The sequence below is a fragment of the Chiloscyllium plagiosum genome, unplaced genomic scaffold (genome assembly GCF_037043375.1).
Source record: "Chiloscyllium plagiosum isolate Xiang-an unplaced genomic scaffold, Cpla_swu_hap1 HiC_scaffold_6, whole genome shotgun sequence".
NCBI classification, from domain to species: Eukaryota; Metazoa; Chordata; class Chondrichthyes; order Orectolobiformes; family Hemiscylliidae; genus Chiloscyllium; species Chiloscyllium plagiosum.
The window spans coordinates 55,578,935-55,592,784 of NW_028270144.1; the positions used below are offsets into that span (position 1 = coordinate 55,578,935).

At 42.3% G+C, this 13,850-nt stretch overlaps 1 protein-coding gene across 4 annotated transcripts in view; it reads right to left on the reverse strand.

Moving 5' to 3' along the window:
* Positions 1-13,850, reverse strand: part of LOC122550565 (angiomotin-like protein 1) — a 260,953-nt gene that overhangs the window by 81,109 nt on the left and 165,994 nt on the right. For all 4 annotated transcript variants that reach the window (XM_087988016.1, XM_087988017.1, XM_087988018.1 and 1 more), the window contains 2 exons: positions 8,256-8,400; positions 5,747-5,836 (listed from right to left, as the gene is read on the reverse strand). In XM_087988016.1, coding sequence (XP_087844142.1) covers positions 5,747-5,836; positions 8,256-8,400 — 235 coding nt within the window. The remainder of the gene's footprint in view (positions 1-5,746; positions 5,837-8,255; positions 8,401-13,850) is intronic.

Below are 13,850 nucleotides of genomic sequence, written 5' to 3' on the forward strand. Positions count from 1 at the left end.
TATGGAAGATATAGAATGTAGGGAAATAGATGGTGACACCTCGCAACATGTCCATTTACAGAGGAGGAAGTGCTGGGTGTCTTGAAACGCATAAAGGTGGATACATCCCCAGGACCTGATCAGGTGTACCCTAGAACTCTGTGGGAAGCTAGAGAAGTGATTGCTGGGCCTCTTGCTGAGATATTTGTATCATTGATAGCCATAGGTGAGGTGCCGGAAGACTGGAGGTTCGCTAACGTGGTGTCACTGTTTAAGGGTGGTAAGGACAAGCCAGGGCCAGTGATTTGGATGAGATCATAAGAGATACAGTTAGTAAGTTGGCAGAATACACCAAAATTGGAGGTGTAGTGGACAGCGAAGTAAGTTATCTCAGATTACCACAGGATCTTGACCAGATGGGCCAATGAGCTGAGAAGTGACAGATGGAGTTTAATGCAGATAAATTTGAGGTGCTGCATTTTGGGAAAGCAAATCTCAGTAGGACTTATACACTTAATGCTAAATCCTAAGGAATGTTGCTGAACAAAGAGACCTTGGAGTGCAGGTTCATAGCTCCTTGAAAGTGGAGTCGCAGGTAGATAGGTTAGTGAAGAAGGTGTTTGGTATGCTTTCTTTTATTGGTCAGAGTATTAAGTACAGGAGTTGGGAGGTCATGTTGCAGCTGAACAGGACATTGGTTAGGCCATTGTTGGAATATTGCGTGCAACTCTGGTCTCCTTCCTATCGGGAAGATTAGATTAGATTCCCTACAGTGTGGAAACTTGTGGAACTTGAAAGGGTTCAGAAAAGATTTACAAGGATGTTGCCAGGGTTGGGGGATTTGAGGTACAGGGAGAGGCTAAACATGCTGGGGCTGTTTTGCTGGAGCGCCGGAGGTTGAGGGGTGACCTTATAGAACATAGAACAGTACAGCACAGAACAGATATGATGCAGAGTGGCAGATGGAATTCAACCCTGTCAAGTGTGAGGTTGTCCATTTTGGAAGGACAAATAAGAATGCGGATTTCAGGGTTAATGGTAGGGTTCTTAGTAAGGTGGAGGAGCAGAGGGATCTTGGGGTCTATGTTCATAGCTCTTTGAAAGTTGCCACTCAGGTGGATAGAGCTTGTAAGAAGGCCTATGGTGTATTAGCGTTCATTAGCAGAGGGATTGAATTCAAGAGTCGTGAGGTGATGTTGCAGCTGTACAGGACCTTGGTAAGGCCACATGTGGAGTACTGTGTGCAGTTCTGGTCGCCTCACTTTAGGAAAGATGTGGAAGCTTTGGAGAGGGTGCAGAGGAGATTTATCAGGATGTTGCCTGGAATGGAGGATAGGTCGTACGAGGATAGGTTGAGACTGCTAGGCCTTTTCTCATTGGAACGGCGAAGGATGAGGGGTGACTTGATAGAGGTTTATAAGATGATCAGGGAAATAGATAGAGTAGACAGTCAGAGACTTTTTCCCCAGGTACAACAGAGTGTTACAAGGGGACATAAGTTTAAGGTGAAGGGTGGAAGGTATAGGGGGGATGTCAGGGGTAGGTTCTTTACCCAGAGTGGTGGGGGCATGGAATGCGCTGCCTGTGGAAGTGGCAGAGTCAGAATCATTGGTGACCTTTAAGCGGCAATTGGATAGGTACATGGATAGGTGCTTAAGCTAGGACAAATGTTCGGCACAACATCGTGGGCCGAAGGGCCTGTTCTGTGCTGTATTGTTCTATGTTAAGAAAACAGGCCCTTCAGCCCATGATGTTGGGTCGACCATTGATCCTCATGTATGCACCCTCAAATTTCTGTGACCATATGCATGTCCAGCAGTCTCTTAAATGTCCCCAATGACCTTGCTTCCACAACTGCTGCTGGCAACGCATTCCATGCTCTCACAACTCTCTGTGTAAAGAACCCGCCTCTGACATCCCCTCTATACTTTCCTCCAACCAGCTTCAAACTATGACCCCTCGTGTTAGCCATTTCTGCCCTGGGAAATAGTCTCTGGCTATCGACTCTATCTATGCCTCTCATTATCTTGTATACCTCAATTAGGTCCCCTCTCCTCCTCCTTTTCTCCAATGAAAAAAGTCCGGGCTCAGTCAACCTCTCTTCATAAGATAAGCCCTCCATTCCTGGCAGCACATCCTGGCAAACCTCCTCCGAACCCTCTCCAAAGCATCCCACATCTTTCCTATTATAGGGCGACCAGAACTGGACGCAGTATTCCAAGTGCTGTCTAACCAAAGTTTTATAGAGCTGCAACAAGATCTCACGACTCTTAAACTCAATCCCCCTGTTAATGAAAGCCAAAACACCATATGCTTTCTTAACAACCCTGTTCACTTGGGTGGCCATTTTAAGGGATCTATGTACCTGCACACCAAGATCCCTCTGTTCCTCCACACTGCCAAGAATCCTATCCTTAATCCTGTACTCGGCTTTCAAATTCGACCTTACATATATGCATCACCTCGCATTTATCAAGGCTGAACTCCATCTGCCACCTCTCAGCCCATCTCTGCATCCTGTCAATGTCACGCTGCAGCCTACAACAGCCTTCTATACTGTCAATGACACGTCCAACCTTTGTGTCGTCTGCAATCTTGCTGACCCATCCTTCAATCTCCTCATCCAAGTCATTAATAAAAATTACAAAGAGTAGAGGAGGTCAGGCAGCATCCAAGGAGCAGGAGAATCGACGTTTTGGGCATGAGCCCTTCTTCAGGAATGAGGAGAGTGTGCCAAGCAGGCTAAGATAAAAGGTAGGGAGGAGGGACTTGGGGGAGGTGGAAGGAGGTTAAGGTGAAGGTGATAGGCCGGAGTGGGGGTGGGGGCGGAGAGGTCAGGAAGAAGATTGCAAGTTAGGAAGGTGGTGCTGAGTTCGAGGGTTGGGACTGAGACAAGGTGGGGGGAAAGGAAATGAGGAAACTGGAGAAATCAGAGTTCATCCCTTGTGGTTGGAGGGTTCCTAGGCGGGAGATGAGGCACTCTTCCTCCAGCCGTCGTGTTGCTATGGTCTGGCAAAGGAGGAGTCCAAGGACCTGCATGTCCTTGGTGGAGTGGGAGGGGGAGTTGAAGTGTTGAGCAACGGGGTGGTTGGGTTGGTTGGTCCAGGTGTCCCAGAGGTGTTCTCTGAAATGTTCCGCAAGTAGGCGGCCTGTCTCTCCAATATAGAGGAGGCCACATCGGGTGCAGCGGATGCAGTAAATGATGTGTGTGGAGGTGCAGGTGAATTTGTGGCGGATATGAAAGGATCACCCTCAGCACCACCTTCCTAACCTGCAATCTTCTTCCTGACCTCTCCGCCCCCACCCCCACTCCAGCCTATCACACTCACCTTAACCTCCTTCCACTATCGCATTTCCAACACCCCTCCCCCAAGTCCCTCCTCCCTACTCTTTATCTTAGCCTGCTTGGCACACTCTCCTCATTCCTGAAGAAGGGCTCATGCCAAAAACGTCGATTCTCCTGCTCCTTGGTTGCTGCCTGACCTGCTGCGCTTTTCCAGCAACACATTTTCAGCTCTGATCTCCATCATCTGCAGTCCTCACTTTCTCCTACAAAGAGTAGAGGCCCATGTACAGAGCCCTGTGGAACACTACTCTCCACTGACTTCCAGGCAGAATATTTTCCTTCTACTACCACTCGCTGTCTTCTGTTGGCCAGCCAATTCTGTATCCAGACAGCTAAGTTCTCCTGTATCCCATTCCTCCTGACCTTCTGAATGAGCCTCCCATGGGGAACCTTATCAAATGCCTTGCTGAAGTCCACATACACCACATCCACAGCTCGACCCTCATCAACTTTTCTAGTCACATCCTCAAAGAATTCGATAAGGTTTGTGAGGCATGACCTGCCCCTCACAAAGCCGTGTTGACTGTGTTTAATCAAATCATGCTTTTCCAGATGGTCATAAATCCTATCCCTCAGGATCCTTTCTAACACCTTGAAGACGACAGATGTGAGACATTCTGGTCTTAAATTGCCGGGGATTTCCCTATTTCCTTTCTTGAAGAGAGGAATTACATTTGCCTCTCTCCAGTCCTCAGGTACGATTCCAGTGGAGAGCGAGGATGCAAAGATCTTCGCAAGTGGCGAAGCAATTGCATTTCTCGTTTCCCAAAGCAGCCGAGGGCAAATCTGGTCCGGGCCTGGCGACTTGTCAATTTTAATGTGCTGAAACTTTTGTCAAACATCAGCTTCCTCTATCTCTATCCATTCCAGCATGCACCCCTCTCTGCAAAGGTTTCATTTGCTACAAAGTTCGTTTCTTTCATAAAGACAGAAGCAAAAAACTCACTTAGGGCTTCCCGTACCTCCTCAGACTCCACACACAAATTCCCTATGCTATCCTTGATTGGCCCTACTCTTTCTTTGACCATTCTCTTATTCCTCACATAAGTGTAAAATGCCTTTGTGTTCTCCCTAATCCGTTCTGCCAAGCCTTTCTCGTGCCCCCTCCTGGCTCTCCTCAGACCAATTTTGAGCTCCTTCCTCGCCTGCCTGTAATCCTCTAGAGTTGAGGATTACTTGCTTCCTCCACCTTACGTACGCTACCTTCTTCCTTTTGTCGAGAAGCTCCACCGCTCTCGTCATTTAAGGTTCCTTTATCTTACCACTTCTTGCCTGTCTCAGAGGGACATATTTATTCATCACTCACAACAACTTTTCCTTAAACAGTCTCCACATGTCTATAGTGCCTTTACCATGGAACAATTGCTCCCAGTCCATGCTTCCTAACTCATGTCTAATCACATCATAGTTTCCTCTTCCCCAATTAAATATCCTCTCATTTTGCCTAATCCTCTCCTTCTCCATAGCTATGTAGAATGTGAGGAAGTTGTGGTCACTATCACCAAAATGCTCTCCCACCACAAGATCTGATACCTGCTCCTGCTCGTTTCCGAGCACCAAGTCTAGAATGGCCTCTCCCCTCATCGGCCTGTCAACGTACTGAGTTAGGAAACCCTCCTGAACACACCTTACAAAAACAACTCCATTCAAATCTTCTGCTCGAAGGGGTTCCAATCAATATTGGGAAAGTTAAAGTCACCCATTACAACAACCCTACTACGTCCACGCTTTTCAAAAATCTGCCGACCTATGCTTTCTTCAATCTCCCTGCTGCTATTGGGGGGGCCTGTAGTAAACCCCTAACGAGGTGACTGCTCCCTTGCTGTTCCTAATTTCCACCCATACTGACTCAGTAGGCAGATCTTCCTTGACAATGGAAGTTTCAGTAGCTGTGATACCCTCTCTGATTAGCAGTGCTACACCCCCTCCTCTTTTTCCCCCCTCCCTATTCTTTTTAAATGCTCTAAACCCTAGAGGTTTACAAAATCATGAGAGGCATGGATAGGGTAAATATACAAAGTCTTTTCCCTGTCGTCAGGGAATCCAGGACTAGAGGGCATAGGTTTAGGGTGAGAAGGGAAAGATATAAAAGAGACCTAAGGGGCAACTTTTTCACGCAGAGGGTGTACGTGTATGGAATGAGTTTCCAGAGGAAGTGGTGGAGGCTGGTACAATTACAACATTTAAAAGGATTGGTGTATGAATAGGAAGGTTTTGGAGGGATATGGGCCGGGTGCTGGCAGGTGGGACTAGATTGGGTTGGGATATTTGGCCGGCATGGAAGGGTTGGACCAAAGGGTCTATTTCCATGCTGTACATCTCTATGACTATATGATTCTATTTAAACATGCATTACATTCCCACCCTATCTAATAAAGAAAATGAATTCTAGGAGTTGTGGTTTGTAACACTCATACTCACACTTTGTATAATGGCCCTCTGTTGGCATGTTATCTTCAGTACTATCGTACTCTTTGCTTGCCAGTTGCTTGTTGGCAGTCTCTAAGCGATCTACGAGAAAGAGGAAATCTTTTGTTAGAATATTTCAAAATATCATTTATGCCAAGCTTACAGAGTAAACTGACATACATAAACTAAATTAATTCTCTTGTGCACCACAGCTCTACTCAAATTAAATTTCCAAACAGATTGTGAGTGGTGTTTTCAGAATGCAACTTCCTACAAATCCAAGTCATTATTGATTTTCAGACTAGCTCACATTTCAGATAACAATTCCTCATTAACATTTCATCCAGAGATCTGGATTCCTATTCATCGTCTAAGGATGGTTCAAAATGCTTTACAGCCAATCACCAATTTCTGAAATTTGGTCCCTGTTGCAACATAGGAAACTTACACATAAGGTCCAATGAACAGCAATGTGGTAATAAACTGATAATACCTGAGTTGGTGTCGATTGTGTGGTGCTGGAAAAGCACAGCAGGTCAGGCAGCATCCAAGGAACAGGAGAATCAACATTCCGGGCAAAAGCCCTTCATCAGGTTGCTTAGATAGAGATGCTAACATCTAATCATCCAGCTATTGACAAATGGGACAGGCTACTTCTGTATTGCAATGTCATTTTCTGCCTTCTCCACATCTGTGTCTGAACCCGTCATAGCATGGAAACAGACCCTTCAGTTCAATTGGTTCATGCCAACCAGATATCCTAAATTAATCTCCTCCCATTTGTCAGCACTTGGCCCATATCCCCCTACACCTTTGCTATTCATATATCCATCCAGGTGTATTTTAAATGCTGTAATTTTACCAGCCTTCATCACTTTCACTGGCAGCTCATTCTATACACGCATCACCTTCTGTGTGAAAAAGCTGCCTCATAGGTCTCTACTAAATCTTTCCTCCTCATCTTAAAGTTATGCCCCTCTAGCTTTGGACTCCCCCACACTGGGGAAAAGACCTTGGCTATTCATCCTACCTAAGCCCCTTATGATTTTATAAATCGCTATAAAGGTCACCCCTTCAGCCTGCAATGCTCTAGGGAAAAATAGCCCCGACTTATTCAGCCTCCCCCTATAGCTCAAACTCTCCAACCCTGGCAACATCCTTGCAAATCTTTCCTGAACCCTTTCTCAAACTTCACAACATCCTTCCTATAGCTGGAACACAATATTCCAAAAATGGCTGAACTTTGTGGGCACAGTGGTTAGCACTGCTGCCTCACAGTGCCAGAGATCCGGGTTCAATTCTCCCCATGTCTGCGTGGGTTTCCTCCGGGTGCTCCGGTTTCCTCCCACAGTCCAAAAATGTGCAGGTTAGGTGAATTGGCCAAGTTAAATTGCCCGTAGTGTTAGGTGAAGGGGTAAATGTAGGGGAATGGGTCTGGGTGGGTTGCGCTTTGGCGGGTCGGTGTGGACTTGTTGGGCCGAAGGGCCTGTTTCCACACTGTAAGTAATCTAATCTAATCTAATTTAATCAATGTCCTGTACATGACCTCCCAACTCCTATTCTCAATTCACTGACCAATAAAGGCAAGCATTACTTCTTCACTATCCTGTCTGCTTGCAACTCTACTTTCAAGGAACTATTAACCCACACTCCAACCATGAAAGGCATAGGTAGGATGTGTTCGGTAACACACCCCAGGGCCACCATTAAGTGTATAAGTCCTACACTGATGTGTCTTCCCAAAATGCAGCACCTCATGTTTATCTAAATTAAATTCCATCTGTCATGCCTCAGTCCATCTGCCCAATACAATGCATTTGACACAATGCCACATAACAGACTTGTGAGATAAATTATAGATCATGGAATAAAAGGGACAATAGCAACACAAATGCAAATTGGCTGAGGGATAAGTAACAAGAGTAATAGTTAATGAATATTTTTCACGCTGGAAGGTGGTTTGTAGTGGAGTTCCCACTCCATGGGGCTCTGTATTATAAGCAAATCTGTTTCAATAAACATTAGAAATCGTTTCTGCTCTGAATGCATTACCCTGCTTGGTTTTTGTACTGTGGTATTGTCCATCAGTTTATCTCTCCCACCCTCCACCCTATCGCAAACCTTCCTTTTTTGTGCATCCTGCAATTTAATCCTCTTATACTGCATTATAAACTTAGATTTCTGCCATTTTTCACTTCTGCTGAAAGGTCATCAAACCAAAACACTACATTTCTCTACAGATGCTGCCTAACCAACTGAATATTTCCAGTCATTTTTTTGCCTTAAATCATGCATGTAGACTGGGGAAGGAACTACAGAACTAAACAATAAACTTATCTTAAATGTGGAAAGTTCAAAACATTTGACCAGATTTTATCACATCGCAACTTACAGCACCTTATTATGCATTATCTCAACAATTAAAATTAATTTGTTTAGGAGAGTACTTTCAATATAAACAGATATTTGAGAAGATCAAATCACTAGGCTTGAATTTCTGTTTCTCTCCCCAAAATAATACCTCTAAGGTCCCTATTGAAGTCATATAATCTTCGTATTTCGCCTTCCAATTTATTCCTCAAGGCTTTATCCAATGTCTCTCGTTTGGTGGTGGATTTCACCAAGTTTTCGTGGGCTTCTGAGATTCGCCAAATTTCCATTTCAAACTGTAGAAGAGCACAATAGAAATAGTGCAACAATTGTTACCTCTAGATTCCATTTATATATAATAGAGCTGTTCAGAGAAAATAACATGATTCACTTGTTAAAAACACATGTATGTGACTTCATTAACGTAACTTCAATCAAAAATTTCTTTGAAGCTTAAACAGATAAATCCAATGACTTAAAATGAATTACACAACTGCAATATTTTCTCATTGAAATAACAGGACAAGTTTGTTTTCATACCAGAGAATAACAAGAGATCAAACAGAAGGCACAGAAACTTGTATACAAGTGAGTTTAATGGGATGCTTTAACTGAATTGAATGACTGGAAGCAAACTATTATTGCCCAGTATAAAATTAATTTAAAATCTTTACACTGTCCTGGAGGAATGAGTAGCACAGTATAGTAACATTAGATTAGATTAGATTACTGACAGTGTGGAAACAGGCCCTTCGGCCCAACAAGTCCACACCGACGCACCAAAGCGCAACCCACCCATTCCCCTACATTTACCCCTTTACCTAACACTACAGGCCAATTCACCTGACCTGCACATCTTTGGACTGTGGGAGGAAACCGGAGCACCCGGAGGAAACCCACGCAGACACGGGGAGAATGTGCAAACTCCACACAGTCAGTCGCCTGAGTCGGGAATTGAACTCAGGTCTCTGGCGCTGTGAGGTAACAGTGCTAACCACTGTGCCACCGTGCCGCTAGTCATTGTAGAAAGGAGTAAACACAATAATCAAAAGTGAGATTATAATAATTGGAATCTTATCTTTTCTTTCTTTTTTTTTAAAAGTCAGTCAATTCCAATGAAAACAAAACTTAGAGTGAAATATGCCACAGAACAGAATCATGGAATTATAGAATTTTACAGTAAAAAGGAGGCCACTCGACCCATTGTGTCTGCATCTGCTCTCAAAAGAGCCACCCAGCAAATCTCATTTTCTAGTACTATCTCCATAGCTCTCTAAGTTCATTACTGTCAAATATATATCCAACTGTATTCTAAAACTCCTAAAGAATCCATCTCAACCACTCTCCCAGGCAGTGCATTCCAGATGCTAACAATGCTCTGAGTAAAGAAGTTTCTCCTCATCTCACTCCTAGCTCTCCCGCTATCAATCTTGAAACTGAGTCCCCTAGTTACTGACATAGTGGAAGCAGAAAATCCTTCTTTACCCTGTCAAAATTGTTCATAATTTTGAACACCTCAATAAGGCCACTTCCTAATCTTCTTTGCTCTGAAAAGTAGAAGTCCAAATATTAAATCTTGTGTCTAAAATCCCTCATTTCTAGTTATCATTCTAGTAAATCTCTTTTGAACTCTCTTAAGGGTTTTAATATCCTTTCTGAAATAAGGTGCCCAGAATCGAATACAATACTCCAAAAGTGCTCTGACCAATGATTTGTAAAGGTGTAGCATCATTTAATTGCATGTATACTCTATGCCTTTATTTATAAACCCAAGGATCTCAACTGTTTCAAGTTGCCTAGCCACCTTTAGAGAATCATGCACATGGATCCAGAGGTCCCTCTGTTCCTATCCTCCCCTCAAGTTGGACCATTGAGCCTATATTTTCTCTTCGTGTTTCTTTACCAAAATGCATACCCCATATTTCTCTGCATTGAAACTTATCTGCCAGGGTCTACCCATTTGACAAACTTGTCGATGTCCCTTTGAAGTCACTCTGCACCATCCTCACAATTCACTATTCTTCCTAGCTGACCACCATTTTTAACTCAACTCCAAACTGAGAAATGCTCACTTATAATATCCTCTATTTCCTAACTTTTAGCCAACTTCTAATGCATGCTGCCACAGATCCATCAATCCTAAACATTTCTAATTTTCTAACCAACCTGCCACATGGCACCATATCAAATGTCTTCTGAAAATCCAGAGCCAGTGCTTTGATAACATATAAACAATGAAATTTTTGAACATGTTGATTATAACATTCCAAAATGAATCTGTTTCCAGAAAAAAAAGTATATAGCAGCATTTACTAAGTCAAAGTTAAAAATCACACAACACCAGGTTATAGTCCAACAGATTCAATTGGAAGCACTAGCTTTCCGAGGTGACAACCACCTGATGAAGGAGTGGTGCTCCGAAAGCTAGTGCTTCCAATTAAACCTGTTGGACTATAACCTGATTTGTGTGATTTTTAGCTTTGTACATCCCAGTCCAACACCGGCATCTCCAAATCATGTTTACTAAGTCAAGAATAGATTCAGCTTGGAAATACATGATTGTACATGAGGTGGTCAGTAATGGTTTACATCAAAATGATACATTTGTAGAAGGGTTGAGAAAGGACATGAGTAGAAAGGATCGGAGTGTGTGGGGTAATATAGTTTATAAATATATTTGGAGGAGTTGGAGCTGACTAGAAATATGTTGAACACGGCACAGCAGGCCAGAAACCCCTTTTCGGTTAGCCATTTCCCATTGCTAGTGACAGCCTAATATCTATTAAGCGAGCTATCTTCCTACATAACGTAACCCTAATGAAATTTAAAAGAGGGACATTGGGGTAATTTTTTGGCTTTCACATTTACAGAATCAGATCTGGTCAGCAATTAGTGTGCATCAGAAGATTGCGGCTGCGTTGCCTGTAATGTCTTTATATTGGCTCAAGTTGATTTTACCATCAGTACAAACTTGGAGAAGTTAGGCTTTGAATGTGATCTATAAAAAGGGCAGCATGTGAACTATAGAAATGTTGAAGATGCATGCAAAACAAAGGTGAGGAAACCAATTAGAGGAAGAATAGGGACATAAGCAAATAGAAGAATGGAGTAGAGTTAGCACAAGAAAAATGTGAAGTTGAATAAAAAAGGGCAATGTGAAGATGAAGACAAAGTCTGAGAGAATTCTTTGTCAAGGATTATTGCTAAAGAAGATTAAACAGATCCTTTAAATATATTGTCATTATGTTAGGAGGGCAAGAAACTATTTGGTACATTTAGTCACAATGATATTTCGCCATGCAAGTTGCTAACTACATCATCACAACCTTGTGGGCAACATGGTGGCACAACATGGCCTCACAGCGCCAGAGACCCGGGTTCAATTCCCGCCTCAGGCAACTGTCTGTGTGGAGTTTGCACATTCTGCCCGTGTCTGCATGGGTTTCCTCCCACAGTCCAAACAAAATGTGCAGGTTAGGTGAATTGGCCATGCAAAAATTGCCCGTAGTGTTAGGTGAAGGAGTAAATGTAGGAGAACGGGTCTGGGTGGGCTGCTCTTCAGAGGGTCGGTGTGGACTTGTTGGGCCGAAGGGCCTGTTTCCACACTGTAAGTAATCTAAGTAGAAACCTTGCACAATGAATGCAACTGGGCATCCAGAACTTGAGTGAACACCATTGAGTATCTCCTTAACTAAGTTGATTTAAAGATTGTGGAATTAATGGCTCAAGAACAGAAAAAAAAGGTATCAATTAGAGTGAGTGATTTCAATGTTAAATTATATACAGAAATTTTAAAAATGGAAGCATAATAGGAGAAAAAGTCAAAGTATTTTTCTTACTCTCTAACAATAGTTAAGATCTTCAGATGAGAAACCATACACTTAATAGGTAATTTTCAATGCCAGACATGTTGTATGATGATATTCAATACTGATCCTATCTTTAAAAACATACGAAGAGATGGAAATGTATAAAATTGACCATTTTTGAGGATGTTCTCTTCTCGCTCATCTGTTAATGTGAGTGTTCTTCTCCTGTGTAGCTGTGGAGCTTGTTGTAAAGCTTCTTTCTTTCTCCAAGTCTAAATTTCTGTTGACCTTCTGTTGATGATACGAGGGTCTGTCTCAACCTTAGTTGTAGTGCTTTTCTTCAATAATTGTACCTTTTCTCTGTTGGTGTCTTACCCATATTGTCCCAATGAGTATTCTCAAGTTGTGATGGTTACTGAAATTTCAAACACTTGTCTCTATGCAGTCTCCTCTCACTATTTTACTCTGTTGTAGATGTTCTGCAGAATTACTACTTCCAACTAATGGTGAAATAGGAGTCAAAGTTTATACAAAGCTGTAGTCTCATCAGTACCATGTCTTGCTAATGTTTTACTAACAGTGCCTGCAGCATCAAGTAACATAATTATCTGATCTTTCTGGCATTTCAATTGAAACCTGTACCAGTTCTGTAACCTGTTGTTTTTTTTCTTCCAGTTTTTCCATTCTTGGACCCATGATGCTCTTTCACAATTCTAGGATGTGTTCCATGTTGCTATTATATCCACCGTTGCTCATGGCTTTGGGCCTTTACTCGCTGCTATCTGGTCTCTGGGTCTGTATTCCAATAGCTATTATGAGTTTTCAAGATGTTTTAGTTTATCTTCTTAATTTCAAAGTTCTGTTTAACTGCTGGCTTTGATGCTTCTTTATTCTTTTCTCCTGTCACCTATTACACTGCCATCATCTGAAGTTGCTGTAATATTTACGTCGAAACAAAGCCAGGCTTCATCAGTATCACTTATCTTTTGACAGGAAAGAATCATTAATTGTATTATAAAAGGTACAAGATTAATTTTGCTTTCCCCAAAATCACTATACTATAAACCAAAGGAGCTACAATAATATCTCAATTTAAAAGTGGATCCTTGAAAACTAAAAGTCACTAATATGCAAACATTTCTGAAAAGGGAAATAAATTTAATACTTAGCTTAAAGCATTCAATCTGTTTATGAAATCTTCAAGAGTCCGTCAAAGAGAAAGCTTAGAGGAAATAGCATTACATTATTGAAGGAAAGGGTCTGACTGAATGCATTTGATTTCAGTGCTCTTTTTTAATGGATGAAAGGATTTATCATACACATACTCTACATAGGTGCTCAAATAGCTGTTACTAAGACATAGCTACTTAGGAATGTCAAATCACATGGAATTGGAGCCCAAGTCTGTCAGGTTTCAGATGTCCTCCCAACATCTTTTGTACATGTATGTTTCATAAAATCTGTTCATATTTGCTTATGAGAGAGTGTAGTCCCATCTTACTATATCGTGGCAAGCAGTGAAACCACGCACAATGCCAGAAGAAAGTGGCAACTAATGCCTCAAACTAAGCCTAGAGGCAACACAGTGCTATCTGTGACAAATGATAGCAGCCTAGCATTCCAACCCTAGCAGCGGGGAAAAACTTTGAAGAGAAACTTAGCAGTGACCAGAAATAGTGATGGACTTAAAAGGCCCATCTAGGTACTAAACCAGAGAGGAGGTTTAGTATTCTAAAGCTGAAAAAATTTTGGAGAAAATCCACAATAGAGAACATGAAACACAAGAAAAGTCAAATGAATCCACCAAAGTGAGCAATATTTGCCTGTAACTCAGAAAGCTTTACAGAAAAGCATAACCACACAATAGAGGAAACCTATGTTATACTAATGAATTATTGGAAGGAAAGACAACATTTAGGATGATACGAGCCACGCAG